Raw genomic sequence first — 24,805 nt, 5'->3', positions numbered from 1 at the left:
TTTTGTTGTTGTTGTTCTTGAAAAATGGCGTTTATCAAAAACAAACTTTTACCCCCTCCCCAAAATAAAATAAATAAATAAATAAATCAGTGTTTCTAAAATTTGTTTTTGGGCAGGATTTTGTTTGTTCTGTTTGGTTTTTTGCTTTCTTAAAACCTGTAAATAAATATTTTCTATTTTTCCTTTTCTCCCCTTTTTTGTATCCTTTTTTCTGTGACAAAATAGTGGGAGGAGAAAGTAGAAACAGGAAGAAAACCCTGTCTGCAACGGTTGTCAAGTTAACGAACTTGTTTCTCTTCTAAACCTGCTAAACGAAAATAATTTTGAATTTTTCCACAAAAATGAATTACCATCCTCCAGCCAGGTGTACTCAAGATACCTGGAGAGGCAGCTGGTTCTAGTTGATCCAGAAGCCTGATGTTTCTCTAAGGAAACCAAGCAATGGGGAGAGGGGACCTAGAGGCATTCCCTTCTCCTTCCGGACAGCACAGAAACACAATTTCCACCCTGGCCCTGAGTTGCATACCTCAGCCTGGGCTAAACAGGGAAACACCATATTGAATCGACGCAGCTTTTTCCCCTCCTCCTCTCTCACTTCAAAGACACGCGTTCAACATTAGGTATGCCCTGGCAGAGGTGCACAGTACCCCAGCATCAGTCCTAGCTGGCTATGGGCATGTGTCAATCGCTGATTGTGCACTCAGAGAGCAGACATGCCTCCATAACACTGGTTGTCATTGCAGACTCAGGAAGATACCACAGTATTACTTAACCTGCCAGCTGGCAACAGAGGCTGCATCTATGCGGCCAGTAGGGCCAGAAACCGACTTTGTTTTAAAGAAAAGTTCAGATTCTCTAGTCTAAATAGGTTGTGTGGGCATTAAGCCATGTATCGAGCCCAGGGCCTGCACATTTGACACCCGTGATCTAGGATATTACTAACACAATATGGAAAAACAATTGGCAATAGCTTTATATAGCTATCCAGCAATTTATTTGTGCATTGCTTTTGATTATCTATTTTGTAAGATGTTAAGCCATCACCACCACCACAGTTTGTGTGCATGAGCTACTGTAAGGCAGATTCATCAGCACAGTGACTGATTCGGGATACAAACAGCTGGAGTCTCGCCATCATATCACCGAAATCCCTGCTGTCCAGCTGGCTGTCTTCATGCACATTGGGAAGAGCATTCTTACACTGGCCTGAACAGCGGGAACTTGGTTTCCTTTGCTTGTACAACAGTTCACACAGAATTGCACGTGAGAAAATGGCCAGCTGTCCTCTGGGAGCAGGCTGAGGTGAGTGACAGGTAGCGTTTCCATAGCACTTAGCAGCAGTGTAAGAGTTCTGTATAGTTTTCTTAATCCTGGGGCAAGCTGTATTACTTCATGTTTATTCCCTCTTTAACTGCTGCAGCTGCAGGAGTCAGTCCAAGGATTATTTCATCGCATGATTCCTGAAGGTTTGACCTCTTTGCACAGAGGGATGCAAGGACCATGCTACTGTTAGCTCCTGTATGGAACCATCCACTCACCTCCCATCCATGTCACTGCTGCCATGCTGTGCCCCATTTCTATAGAAACACAGGCGTGTACGCTCTTTATAGACACAAAGGCAAAGCTCCTAGCCCCAGAAGTTTGCTTTCCAAGTTGGCAATGTGATTTCTGCTGTCCTTCCTCCGATCTGCAGCTCCCACCACTATCACTTGTATTTCCTCAGATGCAACCCATGTTCTTCTAAGGAAAATATAATTCGTGCATCTTTCCTACACAAAAAGCCCCCTCCTGATCCCTGGGGTACTATTATTTAACCCCTTGTCATTTTGTTTTTGAATCAAGCATAAATAGGTAAGGTATTCCTAGCTCAAGGATACTGTGATTCAAGAGAGTTTTTTGGAGATACCTCTTGCTATTTGCAAGGTACTTCCCTCTACTTCTAAAACAGCTAGAGCATAAAATATTCTCTCTAATGTGAGAGTTTTTAATCCCCTATTACCTATTCTTTTCAGCCTGCTGCATGCACCGATTACACCCCCAAGCTCTAATGAGCAACAGAGGCCATAGCTAGAACAGGAAGGTACACACGGAGGAGCTTCTTTTATAGGGACAAAAATATCAAAGCCCAGCATCCAATTCTACACAGATCATTAGAATGGAAAATAAATGGGACCAAGGCAAGCCCTGCACAAAAGCAGCTAAATACATTAACTCAGTGACTCTGCATAAATTGCAGCACAAGCTAAGAGATCCTACTAATGAACAAGCAGCAACTCGCGCTTCACATTGCTGTTGAGAAGCTTTCCACACTGATATTCTTAATAAAAATCTCACAGCCAAGCTTTCCAGAAGCCAGTGGGAGCTGCTTTGGGGGTGGGGTCTCAACTCTTTTGAAAATCCAGACATTTATTGAGGAGCTTAATTATAGGCATCCATTTTTTTTTCCAATCTTGGCCCATTGTAATGGCTCTTAACTCTAAGAAGCCTCTGCATATTTAAAAAAAAATGCTTTTTACCACAAACAAATCTTTTAAAGTCTGAAAAGAAAAGTTGGCTTGCATTAGTAAACAGGGATATTTCTGTAGTAACAGAGACTGGAGTAGTATTTTTAATTCTTGCTCTACTCAGCACAAGCACTGACCATTCCAAAGGAGTGGTGGCAGTTGCTAGGCAGACCCAAACAGTTGCATTGTAACTTGGCTGAACCTCTTTTCAGCAGTGCAATTACTATCTTTCTATCAATAGCTGTAGCTTGCACTCATTGAATGACAACAGTACTGGCATTTAGGAGGGCAATGCCCCAAACCCATCTGTGGGCCACCAACATATCTGTCACATCAGAAAATATCTAATTCTCCTGCTAGACCTGTCAGTGATGTCCCAAACCTGTGCTTCCATCACTGCAAGAATCTGGCAGGAGCACTATCTGGAGACAAAACGCTTCTCCTTGCCAGTAAATATATTGATTAGCCTCTACTGGAATGCTAATTTTGCAGCTTTCCAAAGCAACATGGAGTAAATCATAACAGATGTTGCCCCTGTGTTCTATGGAAAAAAGGCCATTTACCCCTGTGCCCAGCTCACACCACTGGCACAGAGGCTGTGCACATTACATGTATGACTATTTGGATCTGTAATGACAGATTTAAAGATCAGACCTTAAGGATAGAAGAAAAAAAAGCTTTAATCTGATTGCTAAATACACACACACACACAAAGAGAGAAACTGATTCGTGGTTTCCCAAGCTAGACACAGCAGGGTAGGTGAATTAATCAACAAGTTTTAATATTTAACTATATTATTTAATTTGACTGACAAAACCAAGAAGTTTTCTTCACTGTTGCCTTCCTAGGCTCCACTCCATTCCATTATTCTGCAACTGGAACAGCTCCCCAAATCCTATCAAAATAAATAAAGATAAAAGCATCCAGCGGTGTTTGCTTTGACAGTTGCCATCCAAACAGCACAACACACTTAACACAGTACCATGGGGAAAGGCTGTAATTTGCATTTTGGGTTTCGAACCACAGTAGTGGAAACCATCACTTACTGGGCAGGTCTACACTGCAGTGGAGAGGTGTAATTTTCAGCTCGGGCAGACATATCCACTCTACCTCTGTTCGGCAGGGGCAGCAGCTCAGGCTAGTCACCAGAGTACAATCCCATCAGAGATCTTGGGTACAGACTCATGGCCATGCTGCTATTTTCAGTGCTTACCCACCCATGTCAGGAATTACACCTCCCAGTGGCTGCGTACATGGACTCAATGTCTCGGAAGAGAGTTGTTTACCAAAGTTAGGAAGAATGGAGCCATCAGTCCACTTCACTACTGCATAACACACACACAGTAGCCACCTTCCTCTCCTGTGCTGCAAAAAAGTATGTCTAGTCCCGCCTAATGTTCTAGGGATCTCAAGAGGTCTTTCCAGCTACCAGAGCCTTTCCCTGCAACGGGGAAAGACTCCAGCAGCTAGGAGGCAGCGGGACACTATGCTGCTAAAAACAGCAGCGTAGATGAGGCTGCACTGCTGGGGCAAGCAGAGTCGAGTAGGGTACACATCCACAGTGTTCAGGCCTGTCTTTATATCTCATTGTCTACACTTCTATTTGTACCCATGCTAGGGGTGTGCATAGTTTATGTACTCAAACGTTGCTGAAAGGCGTGCAGTATAGTATACCCCAAGAGGTCATTGTAACTTTCTGTGCTTAATTTCCTACTTAACTATAGACATTGCAACATTCATAGCACTAATGAGTGTCACGTTTATTGCATGCTGTCATAACTGCAGAGAAAATGTCAAGTTACCTTGTGAGGGAAGCATGCAGAGTTTAATGTAGCTGTCGGGACTGCCGTGGAGAGGTTGAGGAACAACATGAACTGCTGGAAAACTATTTCCAGCGTAAACAACTGTGGTCAAAAGGCACAGCACAGATCTAGTATAAAAAATCTGAGTCAAGTAATATTCCAGCTGTAGTTGCATTCTCCCACCTTTACTCACATGCCAGTGGGTCCAGCATCTAGCAAAGTAAAAAAAATCTATCACTGCCATTGAAATTAACTGCCAAACCATATTTTTACACCATCCCATTTTAGTTCAAACTTACTTGACATTTCCCAGGAACAGCGATCACCAAGCTAATGAAGAGTTTACTATAATCTGCTTTATTAAAGATATTACTGTACATCAAAATACATTACTTTATGGCATTGAGAAAAGGGCTTTAGAAAAAGATCCCTACATATATGCAGTTCGATTTCAGTAGCAGGGTACACTAATACTACCACACAGCACTTAGAGTTGAAGTATTTTTGAGCATAAAGGGACACTGTCAGATGAAAAATAAATTTTTAGTGACACTTTAGATAATCAGAACAAGTTTAAAAAATAAGCTATACAGCGAGAAGCTAGGTTTGTGTTTTTCTGATTTCACTCAGCATGGACAATGAAAGAGACAAGGTTCTTTCATATATACCTTGAGCTACTTTCACACACTGGCTCTCACAAAGGAGGGCCATCCCGCAGCATTCAGACGGCCAACACTCTGGAGGGAACTATTTTCAGTATATTTTAACAACTGTTTTGTAAGATCTAGTTTCATGAAAACAACCCAAAAAGCAAAGACTGGGCCTAAACCACTTGAGTGTGTCCCTAAATTGGAGAATTTTTGCAAAATTGCAGAATCAATGGAACTAACTATTTTTGGCCTCAATCCTAAAAAGACAAATGCACATGCCTACCTTCGTGCACCTGAATAGACTCACTGAAGTTAACAGACCACTGGCATATTTAAAGGAAGCATGCTGGTTCGACTTTTCAGCATCAGGGCCTTCGGGGTGGAGAGAAATCAATGGCTAGTGTAATTGCAGCAGGTGAAAGGAACTAAGATGTGGAGAAACCAGTTGAGAAAAGCAGCAGCTTTGAGCCCTGTTTTTAAAGTGTTGTATATCCACACTGATTTGACACACAGTAGCCTTGCTTTACATTAATAAACCTGCACATTTTCACTTTGTGCAGGTTGTGGGAGTTGCAGATGAAGATAAATGATTTGTACCTCTCCACCTCTTCCATCTATCGTCACCTCCATTTCCCACACTTCATCCACCTACAAGTGTCACTTACAAACAAAATCTATTTACCAAAAAGACTGAAGACTTAAGCTTTCCTTAAGATAGCACTCCAAGCTACTGACCTTCCCCACGGATTTCTGTGCAGAAGGGATATCTGTCTATCCTTGCTGCCCTCTCTTCCTGGAAGCAACAGCCTCCACGGAATCTGGTCAGAGCCCTCAGATGCCATAGAATCAATTCAGTTCTGACAGATATTGCTTAAAAATCATCTTATTAGAAATATGTATCTATCAGCATGGTAGAAGAGACAGCTGAGCTCTCCTCTAAAATGTGCAGTTCTCAAGGACCAACACTGTGTGTGATGCACAGCACTACGGAAGGGGAAGTTCCACCAGACAAGAATGCTCTCCAGGGAGCATCACTGTAGAAAGCAGAGGGGTGCGATCTCACAGGCGCTCTGACATGGATCTGCACTTCACAACCACTGCAGTGGGGGAATCATAGGATATGCTAAAAGCAGAAAGTGACAGTCTCCTAAGGAGCCTGAATACGGCGCCAGGAATTGGGATTTTGTGATAGGACATTAACAGAGAAACCATTTTGTACTATGAAACATTGTGGTGTGCCTTAGCAGCCATATCAAACAAGGATGGCTTTCTTTCCAGTAACATGCGATGTGGGTGGTAGTCACTGCTGCTCCAGAGCCATCCTGCACCCTCCGTCTTGAGCAGTATTGTAGGATTCACAGCTTGTACACTTCATGCCTAAGATATGGAACTGTACCGTGGACCGGGCACTGCAATCATTGCAAAGGATCTGTAGTAAAAGAGAGTGGCCATAAGACAAACAGGAGGCTGCATAAAACGTTGTAGCTAGAACAAAACTTGCTTAATACCAGACATCTTTTTATTTTATTTGTATATTCTTATTTTATTTTTTGTTATTTCTAGTAAACAGCGTGTGTCTTATTTTAGCTGGTTTTGATATTTTATTTTTGTTGATTTAGAATAAATATTGTTTTTAATTTGATATTTTTAATTTTTTTTAAATGGGTGTGTGTGAATTTACGTTGGGTTAGGTTTTAGCTATATTTTTTGTTTTACATTAGTATTTTTTTATTGGTATTATTTGGGGGGGGTTGATTGGGGTTTGGTTTTTTTAAGTTTATTATTTAGCAGCACATTTTTAAGACCACAGTGGTGGTAATTATTTGAATTTCTATTAATATTAGGCTTAAAGCATGAACCGGGGCACAAACTCACCTCCTTTGGTACAGTATTGTTTTCAATCGTTTGTTGGGCAATGTGCACCAATCATTCTATTTTCCTCTGTATGAAGTCAGCGGTGTTAATGAGCTAGGGAAGTACAAGTGCAACGAGACTGGCCACCAGTGATTCTCACTTTGTCACAACTTCTGTTACATTTTTATTTTTTACACTTGGCCATAAGGCATGGGTCCCAATCTCAGTCAAAGAGGTGGGATTCAGGGTCCCCTGCATGGTATTGTCTCCACCTAGAAGTTGTGATATTTCACAGCACATACTGTGTCCCTAGCAGTATCACCTCCTTCACTCTCTCTTTAATGACTAGTTGGGCCCAACCTCTCTCGCTGGCGGTCTGGTTTATTTTGGGCTGAGCACTTACAGGACCATCTGTGCTTGATTTGTTTACAGCAGGCTGTTTTTATTTTTTCCTTATGTTGCCATTTTTACACTGGGATAATGCTGGTTATAGGTCTTATTTTCTGTTGTACTTGTATTGTTAACATATAATTTTTAATGATTTCCTGTTCATTTTAAACAGCAATTATAATTGGCACAATTGAATTATTAATTTCATATGGTGCCCAAGGTTTAGGACCTTTCTAAGCTTTGCAAACTGCAAATTTTCTTTTTTAATATTATGAAATTTTTTTTTTTTACTAATATGGTTTAGATAAGTGTGCTGTTTAACAACTTTGATTACCTTTTTATTTTTATTGTTTGCATTAGATGCATAACAAATTTGGCCTTCCCAGACAATCAGCCTAAGTCTTTTCCAGAAGATGAAGACTGGAGAGGACACAAAGCTCTGGTTACACTATCCCCTCTGTGGGGGCTGCCTGATACTGCTCTATGAGACTTCAAATAATCCATTCTAGGAAATGCATTCTTTTCTACATCAACTAAAAAAGCAGAACCATCCTCAATCCAAGAAATACTAGGGAAGTGGGGCATCTGGGCTGGCTTTCTGCATGCTGCTGGAATAAGTTACATAGCCCTGATCTTAATTTAAGTTTCATTAGCAAGCAGAATGCCAGGCCCAATGTGGATGTCAAAGGCTGAGTTACCCTTGGCTAGAATAGCAGCACTCAATTTGCCACCCTAACACTGGCAAACATCCGAGTGCTTTGCACAAACAGTGTGTTCACTCTGGAATGGGAAGAGAGCATACATTCCTGCTCCTGCAGAGGACAGTGGCTCTCTGATCTGGTATTGTCTGACAATCCAAGATGTTTCAGAAGAGTAATTCCCTCGGCATCCCTTACCCCCCCGCTAAGCACAATGCTATACCAGGCGCAGGTGGGTAAGGAACAACATAGTTCTTCACCTAGCTGGTCACCTTATCTCCTGAACATGAGAAACAATAGTTCTGCATTATGCCAAAGGGTAACATTACCTTTTGTTTCAAAGAGAGCTCCACTTGCTCTCTACTCCAGCTAACAGGATGGTAGAGAGTGGCCAATAATGGAGGGAGACTGGAAGGGGGCAGGGTGAGAAAAGTTGCTATTTACCTCCACCATCATGTTCTGATATTCCGTGGGCATAGGGGTTTGCGCCACTTCATCATCCAATTGTCGCCAGTACCTGGACATATCTAAAGCCGAGTGCATGCACAAGGGGCATCTGTAACCTCTGGCAAGGACATGAAATACAAGTCAGGAAGCTGCTGTGGTGACAGAGTCAGTTTAAATATATCAGGACGGGGAGGAAAACCCCAGGGAGGGAGGGAGGGAGAGCTACTGAATGTAAAGGACAATGCTGGCACAAGGACAAATGGGGATAAACTGGCCATGAATAAATTTAGGCTGGAAATGAGCAGAAGGCTTCTGTCCATCAGAGGAGTGACGGGCTGGTACAGCCTCCCCACAGGAGCAGTGGGGCAAACAACCCCAATAGCTTTAAGATGCAGTTGATAAGTTTATGAATGGGATTATATGACAGTGTTGCCTGTGAGAGAGGGGATTGGACTCAGTTATCCAGGAGGTCCCTTCCAGTCTTATGAACCAATTCCCATCCCCATAGTCAACGAGAAAGGTGATGTACAACATGAACACATTGCACAGTGTTTGCTGGAAGTAGCAGAGGAGAGACTGCTTTGTTAACAGTTGCCTTTAAATCGCTCAGTCCTGGTTCATCACAGCAATCTTTACTTCTCCAGCTCAGGAGTCTGCACTGCCATGGTACTTAGGAAGAAGTGGGATCAGAATACTCACTCTTTTAACATGTCTTCATAACAAGTTCTAAAAAGAAAACACAAGGCCACATTAGTAGCTACACGAGGAAGGTGAAGTCACTGTGCTTTAAACCCTCTGTCCAGAAAAGTGGGGCTTCAACTGAAGGAAAAGCGAGCTAGCCAAAGAGCTATGGTTAAAAAATAAATTTGTATGGCAGTGGAAAGAGGGAGGCAACCAAGCACTTAGTGTTTAGAGGGACCCAAGGTCACCAGAATGTGTTAGGTCCCATTCTGACATCTTCAGTAGTGAACTGGCGGAAGGAGTCAACAGCGTGGGAATGAAACTTGCAGATGATTCAAGATCACTCCAATCAACAGGGACAGAGAACTACTTCAGAGAGAGTTAGGGAGATGGGCAGAACACAACAAAGCAAGATACAGTTAGGAAAACGTCATGCTGCTACATCTGGAGAACGTTAATCTACAACGTACAATCAGTGGGAGGGGGAGCATGGCAAATAGCAATGAAGGAGACCTAGGAATAGAAGAAATTCAAAGGTATTTCCAATGAGACATAATAGCGAACAGAAAAAGAAGGGATAAGGACATTTTGGGTTGAATATAGAGGCATCGATGCACAGGACACGAAGGAAATACGCGACTCTGTTGTGACCACGCTCCGGGAGTACTGTATTCAGTTCTGGGCACCACGTCAGCATAAAAATTATTGACAAACTGGAAAGATTTCCTAGAATAATAGAAACGTTCAGTGGACGCAAGGACAATGCAGGATGAAAACAAAGAGTTAAAATATATAGACTGGTTAAGAGACAACTTGAGTCCTGGACCCTCCAACAAGCTCCATGAAGTCAGACCCCTGTGCCTTCACAGAGCCTCATGGGGCTCTTCATTATAGGGCCAGAGTTAGGGGACGACACAATATTCTGCACCAAGGAGGACATTATATAGGGTGATATGCTGGAGTATAAGTGGTAACAAGAAGAAATTAAGCAAGGGAAAATGTAAGATAAACATCAAGGAAGCCTCTCTGTCAGAAAGTTATACTGGGTTGGGGAGAAGTCTCCAAAGGAAGGGACGGAAGCCCCATTGCTTGGGACACTTGGAACACCACTGAAGATAGAGAACAATCAGCCTTGCATTAGTGAGGAGATGGACTGGAAGATACAACAGATATTTCCATTTCTGATATCGAGGATTCTATGGAAGTGGCTTTACCTATGAAGAAGGTGTCCACACGGCAGAACGTGAGCTCCAACACGCGAGGTGTGAATGTCCTGTTTCAAGACATAATTAACATGTATTTTCCCAAGTACCAAACACACCCAGAAAGCTAAAGTCAAAGCCAAAAGAGAAAAAGGGAAAAAGGATATTTCAATAGGTACACAAATAAGGTATAGAATTTATTTTCAAGTAAACTTTTAATATCTGAAACATTTAAAAAACCCAGCCCTTACCTCCAAACATATTGGACAGTCCTGCCTGGAGACATTTTCAATGCACTTTGTAAAGAAAAAAAAAAAAAAAAGACAGCTTAACAGGAAAGAAAAATAAATGTAGATTCTTGCATAATAGAAGTACTTGGATCTACATTTCCTTAGAATATATAAAAGTTTCATGAAACCTTTTACTACCCCGAACATGGGTCCAAATTCCATCAAAGGCGATTCTGGTAAAATCTGTGAATGCTAAAATTTCCAATTTTAATTTTTTTAATTGTTTATGGGACTTCCAAAAGAAACTATTAGACCACACTAGGAAAGTGGCAAATCAAACTGACAGAATCTTAAAACATTTCTAGAAGAGTTGATCATAGATACAGGGACCTCCAGATGTACAATGAAATTTCAAAGAGTATGTTCCATGGGATTCACATTGCAAGGGAAGCAATACAGAAGTCCAGTGCTGATCAATGTTGCTGTTCAGAACTGTGATCCATTGGTGGAAGGAGGAGAGTATGCACAGCACTGGTCTGTATTATAAATGGGTCTAGCTAGGATGTACCAGCTCTCATTTTCATAAGCACAGTGATGGGGGTAGCTGTGTTCTTTTTAAATGAAACTATGGAGTATTACATTCATACCTTATGTTTTCCTTGAAGGCTTAAAGCTAGACATAAGTTACATTTTGAACAATGGAAAAAGTCTTCTTTTGGACCAATCCTAAAGAGACAGGCAGTTGGTTAGGAATAGTTTGCCAATTTCTGTACAATTTACATTTTAATACCTGCAAGAAAAGTTTCACACTTAGAAAAGATTTGTCTCCCAGATCAAGAAAACAATTTTAAAAGGACTGACATTTTATGTAGTTAAGTGAACTAATTACTCAAAGAGCTGTCAAAAGCACAAGATTTGTAACTGTTTCCTTCGAGTCTTTACATTAAATATTCTTAAGTGTCACGTTTAACAACAACCAGTGCAACTTTAAAATAAAGTATATTTTCAAGATGATGGCCCTTGTTTTATGGTAGCCACCACCTTTTCCCCCTCTTTAGCACTTATTAATTTTCACACTGGCAGACATTTACGATAGCTGCAGTGCAAGGAAACTGCTTCAACAGATGACTGTACTAAAATCATTCCCCATCATTATGTATTCAGTGACATTTTTAAAGATCAAGCCTTCATTATTTTTGAGCCACATCACAAGGAAAAGCTTATCTCCAATATGAGGCCTGCTTCCTTGTGTCTCAAAAAATCCATGATTAGTCACAGATTTCCAGACTCTATCCCTGTTGTCTCCTAGTAACAATAGATCCAAGTAACTATAATTAGCACAGGTTAAACAGATACTTGTTTTTACACATTTTCTATTACATAAACACAGTTCAAATCTCTCCAAAAGTCATGCATTTAAGAAGAACTTTATCTAAACCCAATCTCTAGAAACAAAGGCTCTGAAATATGTTAACGTTCTCTCTAAAATGAAGAGAAATTAGCACCAACTATGGAAGTCAGAAATTCTAAGACTGCTTTCTTTAATATTAATTAGTGGTACAGAGCAGTTAGATGAAAATGGAAAGCATAGGTCTGCTGCAGGAAGCTGCTATAATTTAAACACAGAATATCAACTTAATTCAGCCACCAAGGTTTCAAGATGTTTGTGTAGATCTTTTTAAGGACAAATTTTTTGCAGCACTGGGAAATTAGGAAGTCTTCCCCTCCACAAAAAACATTATAGATCTTTTATCCAAAGTACAGTGCTCTACTGCATATTCTGTTTTTGGAGTTCTACACATGAAATGAGTGCAGAATATGCAACAGAGGATCGGGAGGCGGCTGGGGCGGATTTTTCCCTTCCCTGACCACATTAAACCTGTGCAACATCACTAGAAGATTGATTTTAGCGAACAAAAGGGAATCATGAAGTTTAAGACCTACAATCAGAATTGTTTTAGGAAAATCCATTTTAACTGGGCATTTAAAAGCAACAGAAAGCTTTTAAACTCATTAAACTCTCCCCTTTATTAATGGGAATTCAGTATAAAAGGACACTCCCCTAACTTTCCCATGTCTACATTACACACCGAGGCAAAAAACTATATGCAAATAATGGAATGACTTTATTTAAGTGTTCTTTAAGCAAGACCTATTTTTAAACTCACAGCTGCCTGCTAGCATCCTGAATTCTTACACACAATGCGTAATTTCAATTTCAAATACAGTATCTTAAAGTTACCAGTATTTAAGCCAACCTAAGCAGAATTGCTTTAAAAACTTGGAAACACAAACAACATTGAAAAAAAATATTAATTTTAAATACAGTACCTACAAATTCCACACTTCTCACAGTGATACTGCTTCTTGTCTTTGTCAAACAGATGGCAAATATCGCAGTAATATTCTCCAAACATACTGCTGCAATCCTCACAACTCTGTTGAGCCTACAAGTACATACACATCACATAAGCAATAAGAACTACCAACATTTTGCTAAATAAGGGGGTTCTTTTAGTTCTTCAAGCTAGCACTTTAATGGGCCATTATTATTACTAGGGTTAGACTTAACACTTGGTGAGCACAGCCTGTTGTCCCACATGACAGAGCCTATACTTTCAGGATTTTATATGGCTTTGTGTCCACAAAAAAAGATGCATATGTGTAAGTTTAGAGTTAAGACATTTTAGGCAGGCAATTCTAGTATCACAGTAAGTCCATGTTTACACCTGCCAATCCTGACAGGATTTTTATACCATTTCCTTATTCTTTTAATCAAAAACAGTCTTCACTGGGGACATTTTACATGCTGTCTAAGGAATTAGACTTCAGACTTTGCCTTAGAACAAGCCTGAGAAATAGGAATATAGGATTTGCTATACTTGGTGAAGTTACTGATTTTGGGTGGACGCAAGACGAGTCCCATGTTGTCCCACCACCCTCCCCGCTACATTCTTATTACTGTGGCAGTATATTGAAAGGGGGGGGGGATCAAATCTAGACACAAATCCTGTACACAGCATTGGTCCAGAAATAGCAAAACAGCAGAATGAAAAAGATACGGTTCTAAGTTTCATTGTCTAGCTGAGTTTTCTATAGCACCTATCTCTGCACTTACTAGTGCTGCTGTGCAAGTGCTACCTGCAGGCACACAGGGAATGATCAGAAGCTACAGGAGAGACACTAAGGTCCTGTCCACACTACAAATGTAACAAAGCCAAGGGACTTTGTTGTAAGAGTTTCAGTCTAAAACCTTAACAATGTTCTGTAGCCAGGCTAGAGTGTTTATACTAGTTTTGCTAGGAACTGAAACCACCTTTCTCTTCCTTTAATGTTAACTGTCTAGGTAACAGAGAGAGGATAAATGCAACTTCCTCCTAAAACACAGGAACTCCCTTTACTCTTATCTTACCATTTGAAGGAATGGAAAAATCTACCCCCCCCCCCCCCCCGACACACACACAGTGTAAAATTAAGACCCTCTATTAAGCATCTGTGTTTTATAATCCCATTCAGAGATTTCAATATGCGGTGCCTGCAGTTGTTAAGATTAAAAGTACACACCATTACCTGCTGGATGCTTTTGCACTTTGCACACTGCACTTGTTTTACTTGAAAGCGATCCATCTGATGATCTTCCTTGCTGTCATGACACAGACGGCACACATACAACTTACCGCAGCAAGGAGCCTGTAAAAAGGAAGAAGAGGAGACGAGCTACGAAGTGAAGTTACAGCTAACGGAGGAGGGGGGGGGGGGCTGGGTTTCCTTCACCCTTTTAGCGCCTCAAAGCTCTCGCCTGGCTCAGGCTGGGGGAGCTGGAGACGGCACAAGCGTGGTCGCTTCGGCGGGGGGGGTGGGGGGGGGCCCGCCGCGCACGAGGGGATGTGCTGCCGGGGGGGCCTGGGGAAGCGAGTAAAAACCAGGCGGCGTCGCCCGGGCTCCCCCGAGACGGGCCCGTTTATTCGGGCCACGCCCCCCCCCCCTTTCCTGGGAGGGGGGGGCGGGGAGCGTCAGCGGCACACCGGCTCCAGCCCCGGAAGAGAGCGGAGTCGCCCGGCACGTCTCCCCGGCGAAGGGCAAAGGCCGGGCAAGGCGGCAGGAGAAGCCGCCGCTCGGGGCGGGTGAGGCCGCGGGACGGCCCCGGCTGGCGGCGGCTCCTAAAGCCGAGCCCTGCTCCCAGCAGGGGCCCCGGAAAGCGGACGGAGCCCGGGCCCGCCTCCCGCACCTGGAGCAGGCAGCTGCGGCGGTAGTGCTCGCAGCCGGCCTCCACCGCCGCCGCCGCCATGGCCGCTGACCGCCCGCGGGCGCCGCTCTGCCCGCCCGCCCGCCTCGTCTCTATGGGGAAGGGGCCGCCGCGCACCACTTCCGGCCGCCGTCCTGAGCGGCACTTCCGGGGGGCGAAGCGGGGCGGAAGCGCCGCTGCCCCCAGGTCCCCGGAACCCTTCCCCCTCCCCCGCGCGGGCCGGGCCTGGTCCCCCGGGGCAGCTCTGGGTACCTCGGTCTCCCCCGCCGCGCCCGGGTTCCGTTAGGCCAGTAACCGAAGGAGCTGCCCGCTGAGTTGCAGCCCGTTCGTGAGCACGTGACTGCCCCCCCCCCCCCGTATTAAAGGCAAATGAAACCCGAACAGGCCGGGCGGCTTTAGCTTGTCACGGGCCCGGGACCCGCAGCGTGACTCGGGTGACCCGCTGTCCCGATTTTATAGGCACAGCCCCCATCGTTGGGGCCTTTTTCTTATAGAGGCTCCTATTACCCCCCCTTCCCCTCCCCCTCCCCCACCCCACGATTTTTCACCCTGGCTGCCTGGCCACCCTGAAGGCCACCGGTGTGGGCGCTGGACGGCACCGTGCAGGTTGCCGTGCCCCGACGCCCGGGCTGGGCCTAACGCGGACAGCCCGGCTCAAGGGGGCCGTCCCTCCCTCACCCCATTTCCTTCCCAGCTCCGCCTCGCCCGTCCCCCAGTTCTGCGATGAGCCACCCCTGCCATGGTGAAGAGCTGCTCGGCCATCGGCTGCGCTTCTAGATGTTTGCCGAATTCCAAGTTGCGAGGACTGACGTTTCACGTGTAAGGTTCAGACGGTGTAACGGGTGTAACTCAATTTGAACCTAGGGGCAGAGGCGAGCCCGTGCCATGATCCGTGAGCTAGAGTTAAGAAATCCAGGTTCGGGCCCAGTTCTGCTACCGCTATGGACCCTGCTCGTGGGAACTGGTCCATGGTGGGGTAGGACCTCCCCCAGGCCCACTGCAGGGAGATGCTTGCAGGGAGCAGGACCTTGCGTTGTAGCATTGGTCTTTTACCGCCTCTCTGCACATTCATTACCGCATCTGGAAAATACTAAAACTTTGTAAATATCTTTGAAGATAGAAATGAAATAATTAGCACACAGAAAGTATCATCAGTCCACTGTTTTTGTTCCATGCCCTATTTTAATCTTGTACATTTCAAGCTTTTTCTGTGATCAAGCTGCTTGCCTTCACCGCTGATTCAAATAGGGTGTAGGCCCTGAAATGTTTACAGTTCATAGAAAAATCATTTGAAAATGTTTAGCTTCTAGTGTGTTAAAGTAACAACCTTCATAATGGGGAAGCTACTGGAAATACAGAGCACACTCCAAAGAGAGAGAACTTGGTACAATTCAGCAACAGATACTTTATTAGCCATTAAAACAGCTCATGCCCAGACCTCTGATATTTTGACTTTCACCATGTCTTGTTTATGGAGTCAGTTATAAAGTCAAAATATTTATAATCAAATTGATTAATAATGAACAAAGAACAAGACATAAACGTGCTCCTGCCAGTGCAATAACTAACTACTATCAATATAAACAGGGCTTTAGAGCTGTGCTCTCTCTCCGCTCCAACTCCAGGCAAAAACCTGCAGCTTCACGGCTCCGTGCTCTAGCTCTGGGCTCCACTCCAAAGCCCTGAATATAAAGACTATGTTGTCACAATCCATTGGTATTATTTGAACTTTTTCCTGGAGTGTGATAGAGTGGAAGGAATAGTTATTTTCTCTCTGCTGGTTATCTAACATAGAAGATTAGGGTTAAACTGGGCATTTAGGTGGAAACCCAAAGAGAGAGAAAGTGTTAACAACAAAAGATAGTTCCATAGGATCCAAAAAACTATATAAACTGCCTTCATCACTAAACATGGCCCTTTACCCCATATCTGAGCTCTTTTATTAAGGAACTAATAGAAAGTACTTTCTGTTCAGACTGGGCAGTGTGAATAACTCCCCTCCATTCTAGACTGTAGTCAGAGGTTGCAGAACAGCTGATGGGGTTGTCTCCATTTACTAGTGGACCGTATGGGGAATGGTATCTCTCTCGCTGGTCTGCTATTGCACCAGTGTGATGCTCTCAGGCAAAGTGAGGTGAGCAGGCTGGAGAAATCCTCTGATATTAAAGTTTCTAACGAATTCCTGCCCTACACATGGGGAACCTGAAAGACGAATCAGCCAAGGAATCTCCAGCTATTGCATTACATTCTGCTAACCTTAACACAACCACCAGAATACAATTCTCTTAAATTTTGTCCAAATGTGGATTAAAATAGAGCCTAGAGGGTCTATTTCTGCCCATGCTATTATTAGCCTTCTCTGCCAATAGCCTCAGTAGTCTATATTCCATTAAAGATAATCTCGGGGTGGGGGAGCAAACAGAATGTTGGGAATCATTAAGAAAGGAAGAGATAAGACAGAAAATGTCAGATTGCCTCTATATAAATCTTTGGTACACCCATATCTTGAATACTGCATGCAGATGTGGTTGCCCCATCTCAAAAAAGATGTATTAGAATTTTAAGAGGTTCAGAAAAGGGCAACAAAAATGATTAGGGGTATGGAACAGCTTTCTTATGAGGAAAGATTAATAAGAGTGGGACTGTTTGACTTGGAAAAGAGATGACTAAGGGGGGATATGATAGAGGTCTATAAAATCATGACTGGTGTGGCGAAAGTAGAAAAGGAAGTGTTATTTACGCCTTCTCATAGCACAAGAATTAGCTAGGGGTCACCAAATGAAATTAATAGGCAGCTGGTTTAAAACAAACAAAAGGAAGTATTTCTTCACACAACACACAGTCAACCTGCGGAACTCCTTGCCAGAGGGTGTTGTGAAGGCCAAGACTATAACAGGGTTCAAAAAAGAACTAGGTAAATTCATGGAGGATAGGTTCATCAATGGCTATTAGCCATGATGGACAGGGATGGTGTCCTTTGCCTCTGTTTGCCAGAAGCTGGGAATGGGCAACAGAGTATGGATCACTTGATGAGTACATGTTCTGTTCATTCCCTCTGAAGCATCTGGCATTCGTCACTGTCAGAAGACAGGATACTGAGCTAGATGGACCTTTGGTCTGACCCACTATGGCCATTCTTATGTAACTCATTCACTTGGCATTTCTTCTGCTTACTTGTACATGCTGCCTTCTTTGTAAACTCAGTGATTTAGAATGGCTGCTTCTTGCCATCAAAATAGTATTTTGTATTTTTCTTTCCAAAATACAAATGAACTCAAATGCCTGTCCCATTGGGTAATAATATCATCTTAGAAATAAAGATTAGCACAATGAAAGGGTGCAGAAAACAATGATATCACAGGGTGTGTATCCCATGATTATCCAAAGAAACGTTTTAAGGCTTTCCTCTGTTTCATCCCAGACTCAACCATAAAAAGTCATTGTCTAAACATTGTAGCCACACAGTAACATGATTCTCGTAATGCTGGTTATAATAGTCAAAATAATCCAGATTCAGGTGTGGGTCTGTGGAAATTTTAAAAACTTCATTTAATATGTGTTTTTTTCACTCACAGAACTTGATACCTCAAAAGATTCATTACATATCTTTAAAATAGAGCAGTCATTTTCATATCATCTGAGTGAGGAATATTTATGTCTAAACTAATCACTTCTAACCTGCCCAAAGTTGCTGTTGGGGAAATCAGTTCATAGTCTTATGAAATGTGAAGTGTCTGGTATCTCTGAAATGAAAGGCCATATAGAAATAGCCTCTAGAAATAGTCAGTGGAAACAGTCACTACATTGGCTGCAGAACTGAACCCACCTCTGTCATTTTGTATTTACCGAGTCAGTTCCTTGAGGATTTATGAATTATTACTGTAAACAGGCTTCAAGTGAATTAATTTGACTCAAAAGTTTGTGGTGGTGGACACAGCCCCTTTCTTCCTGCACAGAAGGTCACAACATGGTTGGGTCTGTAACCAGAGCATAAGGAGGGGTCTGATAGGTAGGTGGTACTAGCAGTGCTCTATACCTCAGCAGGGCATGGCTGGGTAGAGTAGGGTGTGGGTGCCAACCTGCACACAGGCTACACATTGTCTGAAGGACGATCACAAAGCTACCTGTAAGTGTGCCCTTTTACAGTCACGAGTTACAGAAACTTATGTAAGGCTAGAGACTCTGCAGAATAGCATGGCGATCTATTCAACTTGCTTTCCTGTCTGCACACTTGTCCTAGATTCCCCACTGATGAGGAGACCAAAAGAAGGTGGGTGTTGGCCACGAAAAGACTCGATGTGAACTCTGCAGGTATGTGGGAGCCTAAGAAAGCAGATGTGTTATGTTCGCGCCACTTTAAGAAGTCAGACTTCGACACAAGAGGTCCCAACATCAGGCTCAAACCTGGAGTCATCCCTTCCATTTTTGAATTTCCTTCTGACTTCCAGGTTGGTCTTTATAATCTGCAGGTGATTGTTCCTATATTTAACTGTATTGGCAAACATGGGCAAGCTTTTCCCCACACTTTACATAGAACTCAGAAGATGTTTTCTTCTTTTGGATTATCACTAGGTAACAGGAGAAGAGGTGGAAAAATATTGTGCCCAAAGATTAGCATCTTTCTGGGCCTGTTCTGCCTCCCAATACTTAGGCAGAACTGCCTGAGGAAACAGTGCAGGATCATGCCCTTAAAGGCTTTTTTTTAATACTATTGTGAGTCCGAACAAGAAATGGTCAAGTACATGAAAAAAGGAGAAGTGAAACTGATCACCTCAAATCTAGCCAAATACCTATTCTGTGAGCTCTTCAGGGCAGGGATTTGCTTTATAGCGGGCATAAGCAGGTCCTGATCCTTTATTGGGCTTCCTAATACAAATCAATAATAATATCATTAAATAAATTCCTAACATATCAAAAAGACTGGGTTGGAAAGCTCCTCACCTTAGAGATCTGACTGTCATTGCAGGAACTATTTAATGAATAGCTTTTAGCATCCCAATTCAGTGTGGGACTTATTCCTCACTTCACCTTTCCCCTGCTTCCAGCACACAGTAGCCACACATTAGCCTCCACAATCCCATCTTTTTCTGATGTCTCTATCTCAATAACTGAAGCGTGAAATATATATTTATAACAGCAGAGACGAGGAAAAGTTCATGGCAGACGAAACTCCCCACTGAAAACACTGCCGGTAACAGTTCATAACCACCAGCTTGTGGATTCGCCTTCCAATACAGGAGAATTACATTCCCAATTCATCTTGGTAAGTAAAGTGACGTATTTGAACCACCTAAAAATAGCAGACTTTCAATACAGTGGGGCATATTCACTGCCAGTATAACTCCAGGGAATGGCATCCTGTTTAGGTCATCAGTGCATTTCGGCTCAGTGTCCCTGTTTTCATTTGGGTTAGGGCATCAGTTCAAGGATCTCCCTCAAATTTATTGTTCACCAGAGAGCAGTTAGAGGTATCTCCATTTCTTATACGTTGTTCCACCATTAAGCTATAGTGGATTAACTAGCTAGAAGGCAAGCTTCACATGCACATTGCATGGTTTTGCAAAAAGTGATTGCTAAATGGGAGTTGGGATTGGCCTTTTAAAGAGTCTCTTAATCCCTTCTTGGTGAATGGGGAGAACGTGTGGAAGTCTGAGATCTTTGGGAAAGGTGAGACTGTCTCATGTATTGAATTTTGTTTCCAGGAGCACAGTTACAGCATACTGGACAGTCCAAAGAAACTGAAGTGTAAATTAGATCAGGTAATCAGTGAGCTCGAAGAGGCCAAGGAACATCTGAGGAACACTTTAGACAGAGAACGACAACGCAGAGAATCACTGAGGACAGCGATCCAGGAGCTGGAAAACAATTGTCTAATCAGCCCCGAAACAGCCTGTAAGCTGGATGTTTACTGCTGGGAGTGGTCTGAGGCGAGCACACAGGAGAAGACTCAACTGAAGTAACGGCAGCAGGAATAACTGCAAAGTCTCCTCAGGTTCAGCATTCAGAAGTGGGATGTTTTAAGTTGGCCATCAGCACTCAATGAACAGGACCAAACAGATCTTTGGAGAAGCAGTTTCTCTAAAGATACCATCTGGGCAAGCTCCTTGCGCCTGGGACATAGCTCCCTTGTGTAACAAGGTGTCTTGGTCTCTGAGGGCTGAGGTAGTGGTCAGGAGTGCGAGCTACAAAAGACAAAATATAAATTTAAACAATCATTGCACTAGCAGGATGAGGCACCTCCAGCTTAGATTTCATAACGCAGAACCTTAATGAGGCCCTAAGAGTACAAATCAGGACTAAAACAGTGCACAGGAGACTTGGAGTTGGAGAGGGTGGGGGAGTTTCGTGAGCAGGCTTTGGAGATAAGTTCAACATCCCCTATTTGTATGAGTAAGAGAAAGTGCTGGAAGATGATAAGTGATCTTGGCAGTAGCTATGAGGAGCTGTTCACCAGGGGAAAGACTAGGAGAAGAAAAAGGAGCTTCTTCAGAATCGTGACCCATCGTGGACTGGATTTAAATGAAATTTTCTAATGTCTGGACTAGGGCTATCAAGCGATTAAAAAAATTAATCAATCACACAATCACGCTGTTAACAATAGAATACCATTTATTTTAAATATTTTGGATGTTTTCTACATTTTCAAATGTATTGATTTCAATTACAGCACTGAATACAAAGTGTACAGTGCTTATTTTATATGTATTTTGGATTACAAATATTTGCACTGTAAAAAAACAAAAGAAATAGTATTTTTCACTTCACCCAATACAAGTATTATAGTGCAATCTTTTTATCATGAAATTTGAACTGACAAATATAGAATTATGTAAAAAAATACCCCATACCCTGAATTCAAAAATAAAACAATGTAAAATTTTAGAGCCTATAAGTCCACGCAGTCCTACTTATTGTTCAGCCAATCGCTCAGACAAACAAGTCTGTTTACATTTGCAGGAGATAACGCTGCCTGCTTCATGCGCTAAAGATTCATATGTCCCTTCATGCTTCAGCCACCGTTCCAGAGGACGTGCATCCATGCTGATGATGGGTTCTGCTCGATAACGATCCAAAGCGGTGCGGACTGACGCATGTTCATTTTCATCATCTGAGTCAGATGCCACTAGCAGAAGGTTGACTTTCTTTTTTGGTGGTTCGGGCTCTGTAGTTTCCACATTGGAGTGTTGCTCTTTTAAGACATCTGAAAGCAACCTCCACAACTCATCTCTCTCAGATTTTGGAAGGCACTTCAGATTCTTAAACCTTGGGTCGAGTGCTGTAGCTATCTTTAGAAATCTCACATTGGTATCTTCTTTGCGTTTTGTCAAATCTGCAGCGAAATTGTTCTTAAAATGACTATGTGCTGAGTCATCATCCAAGACTGCTATAACACGAAATATAGGGCAGAATTCAGGTAAAATAAAGCCAGACATACAATTCTCCCCCAAGGAGCTTAGTCACAAATTTAATTAACAATTTTTTTTTTTAACAAGCATCATCAGCATGGAAGCATCTCCTCTGGAATGGTGGCCGAAGCCTGAAGGGGCATATGAATGTTTAGCGTATCTGGCATGTAAATACCTTGCAATGCTGACTACAAAAGTCCGATGCGAATGCCTGTTCTCACTTTCTGGTGACATTGTAAATAAGAAGTGGGCAGCATTATCTCCTGTAAATGTAAACAAACATGTTTGTCTTAGCAAATGGCTGAACAAGAAGTAGGATTGAGTAGACTTGTAAGTTGTAAAGTTTTGCATTGTTTTGTCTTTGAGTGCAGTTACGTACCAAAGAAAATCTACATTTCTAAGTTGCACTTTCATGATTAAAGAGATTGCACTACAGTACTTGTATGAGGGTGAAATGAAATAAACTAGTTCTTCTATCGTTTTTGCAGTGCAAATATTTGTCATAAAAAAAGTGAGCGGTGTACACTTTATATTCTATGTTGTAACTGAAATCAATATATTTGAAAATGTAGAAAAACATCCAAAAATATTTAATAAATTTAAATTGGTATTCTATTGTTTAACAGTGCTATTAAAACTGCGATTAATTGCAATTAATTTTTTTGAGTTAATCACATGAGCTAACTGCGGTTAATCAACAGCCCTAATCTGGATCTTTACTACCCGGGAGTGCATGTGCAGAGCTCCCAAAATGGAGCTTGATAAATTTATGAATGGGATTAGATGAGGTGGTTGCCTGCAGTAGCAGGGCACTGGACTCTATGACATCCATCCCACTCCTATGTTCCTATGATTTCACATTCAGCTGTTCTTTCAAGAGTCCAGGTGAAGTTTGGCCCAGGATGTTTTAAGAGTATGGATTGATCATTTGTTCTTCTCTGTATCGTGAGTGTATTAGATGCAACGCATCAGTCACTAATTCTGCAATCAGTATGTGGCATTTTCCAGAAGATTTTCCTGGTCTAAGATTTGCATCAATTTGGAATGAGTTCAGTTGCATTATAAACAGGAAACGTAAGCCCTTTGCAAAGAGTGTCGGTGGGAAGAGGTAGCTATTCTGGGCACTGTTTTCTTAGAGTGGGAGACTGAAGTACAGCATTTGCTAAACACCAACGTATGAACTCCGTGCTCAAGGGCTGGGTGTAGTGTGCTCAACAGGGAAGCTGCTAATAACACTTGCTTCAGTTCAGCATCCACAGTTCTTATAAAACCAGTGTAAATATAATTACAGGAGCGTTATGCAGAGTAAGAATGCACCTAGGACAACTTTTGTCGCCTTCTGCTGTACGTAGTTTCTGCAATATTTAGTAGCATTGATAATTCACACACACACAGTAGCCACATTTGCTTAATGGCTTCTAGGTTCAGGATCTAGGCTGTTAAGAATCCTTTGCTCTTAGGGGAAGAGAGAGAAAAAACGCCCTTATGCAGATAGCAGGAAGGGGGATGAAGATGCATTGTGACTTTCCCTAAATATTCTCAAACAAATGTTATATTTAATCCAGAAGATACTTTATGTTTTTAATACAATGTTCTATTTATGATGATCAGTCACAGTAAAAAATGGAAAGATATTATATGGGGTTATTTGGACTTTTTTCTTATTGCCTCCATAACGTGCCCTGGAGTGTTACAACTATCCCCCAGGCACAGACAGCTGGACTTGGATCCTTCACCCAACTAAAAAGCTGCATGAGTCTAAGCTTCCGGCCTGGATATGGCTGGTAGACCACCCAGGCCGGGTAGAACATTCAGGGCATCAGGCAGATGGCCCTTCCCCCAGAATGCCTTGGCGTGGGGGGCTGGGCAGTCTGGACAGGTCAGGGATGCTTGTCAGCACTGATGAGTTCAGTGGGTTATGAAACTGAGTTGAAGGGAGCAGGCAGGGCAGAGTTCAGCAACAGGGATGAGGGGAGTTAAAATATAGCTGGACTGTTGCGACTGAAGTAAGTCTGCATTCCGCCTGGGAGAGGGGACACTTATACAAGGGGGACTGCCAGGCTCTTGCTAATCCTTCTAAACTCTTTTCAGCAAGGAGCTGTTCAAGTCAGCGCTGAAGCACACAGCCCAGGGTTGTCAGCACTACGGCACAAGGCTAAGAGCACACCATATAGACAGTGACTGTTCCACCTCCTCAAAAAGGAAAAGTAATATCAGAGTCCAAGAATCTGCTCCCCTTGGCACCTGAACCCCTGGCTCCATGCGAAGCTGCGTTTTTCTACACCGCCAGCTCAGTGAGCTCCCAGACACTGGCACGACCAGCACTCCTTCCTGGCCACTAGAGGCAAGATCTTCCTGAGAACTGCCAAGGCACAAGCTGGGGTAAGCAGCATGACTCCAGCTGCTAGCAATCCTAAAGGACAGCATTCAGCGCCTCTCCGCATTGACACTAATCAGAGCAGCTGTTAAAGGCCTGAGATCGCAACATCTCAGCAATGCTCTCCCAGGCTGTGAGGATTTCAAACAGGGCTCCCTGGGTACTTAGATATTCCCTATCAGCGTAGTACCTGAGGTCCAGACACTCAAAATATTTAAGCACCTAACTCCCACTGAGCACTGGGCAGCAACAGCTGATCTAGCACTCTGGTCACTGCAGCTCCCATTAGCTGCCCTAGGGTAGACCCGATTAAGAAG

General features: G+C 42.9%; 2 protein-coding genes across 3 annotated transcripts; one reads left to right on the top strand and one right to left on the bottom strand.

Annotated features, from left to right (window-relative positions):
• Positions 1–4,643: 4,643 nt before the first annotated feature.
• On the bottom strand, positions 4,644–14,813 carry RCHY1 (ring finger and CHY zinc finger domain containing 1). Of its 2 annotated transcripts, none has more exons than XM_038398111.2 (9): positions 14,688–14,813; positions 14,030–14,149; positions 12,791–12,906; positions 11,107–11,185; positions 10,481–10,525; positions 10,242–10,300; positions 9,046–9,072; positions 8,344–8,464; positions 4,644–6,386 (listed from the first exon to the last, which is right to left on the bottom strand). In XM_038398111.2, exons 1-9 carry the CDS (start codon positions 14,745–14,747, stop codon positions 6,258–6,260), a joined length of 756 nt encoding a protein of 251 aa, XP_038254039.1. In that variant the 5' UTR covers positions 14,748–14,813; the 3' UTR covers positions 4,644–6,257. The 2 variants fall into 2 exon arrangements, with proteins under 2 accessions (XP_038254039.1, XP_043370016.1); XM_043514081.1 differs by lacking the exon at positions 14,688–14,813 and adding an exon at positions 14,234–14,252.
• A 9-nt stretch (positions 14,814–14,822) lies between these two features.
• On the top strand, positions 14,823–23,748 carry THAP6 (THAP domain containing 6). Its single transcript, XM_038398114.2, has 5 exons — positions 14,823–14,891; positions 15,422–15,524; positions 18,946–19,153; positions 19,843–19,968; positions 20,408–23,748. The coding sequence occupies exons 2-5, from the start codon at positions 15,445–15,447 to the stop codon at positions 20,663–20,665; spliced, it is 672 nt and encodes a 223-aa protein (XP_038254042.1). The 5' UTR covers positions 14,823–14,891; positions 15,422–15,444; the 3' UTR covers positions 20,666–23,748.
• The last annotated feature ends 1,057 nt before the right edge of the window (positions 23,749–24,805 follow it).

The sequence above is a fragment of the Dermochelys coriacea genome, chromosome 4 (assembly GCF_009764565.3).
Source record: "Dermochelys coriacea isolate rDerCor1 chromosome 4, rDerCor1.pri.v4, whole genome shotgun sequence".
NCBI classification, from domain to species: domain Eukaryota; kingdom Metazoa; phylum Chordata; order Testudines; family Dermochelyidae; genus Dermochelys; species Dermochelys coriacea.
Note: the sequence above shows the minus strand (reverse complement) of the source record. Positions and strands in the feature narration are given on the sequence as shown.

What these genes read in the sequence shown, in the direction of transcription:
- RCHY1 (XM_038398111.2), bottom strand. Translation starts at nt 14,747, where the DNA reads ATGGCGGCGGCGGCGGTGGAGGCCGGCTGCGAGCACTACCGCCGCAGC. An exon ending in GCCGCAGCTGCCTGCTCCAG is followed by an intron (nt 14,150 to 14,687) that starts GTGCGGGAGGCG and finishes TCCTTTTTACAG; the next exon opens with GCTCCTTGCTGCGGTAAGTT. An exon ending in AGTGCAAAAGCATCCAGCAG is followed by an intron (nt 12,907 to 14,029) that starts GTAATGGTGTGT and finishes ATGTACTTGTAG; the next exon opens with GCTCAACAGAGTTGTGAGGA.
- THAP6 (XM_038398114.2), top strand. Translation starts at nt 15,445, where the DNA reads ATGGTGAAGAGCTGCTCGGCCATCGGCTGCGCTTCTAGATGTTTGCCG. An exon ending in CGAGGACTGACGTTTCACGT is followed by an intron (nt 15,525 to 18,945) that starts GTAAGGTTCAGA and finishes CACTTGTCCTAG; the next exon opens with ATTCCCCACTGATGAGGAGA. An exon ending in AATTTCCTTCTGACTTCCAG is followed by an intron (nt 19,154 to 19,842) that starts GTTGGTCTTTAT and finishes TATTTATAACAG; the next exon opens with CAGAGACGAGGAAAAGTTCA.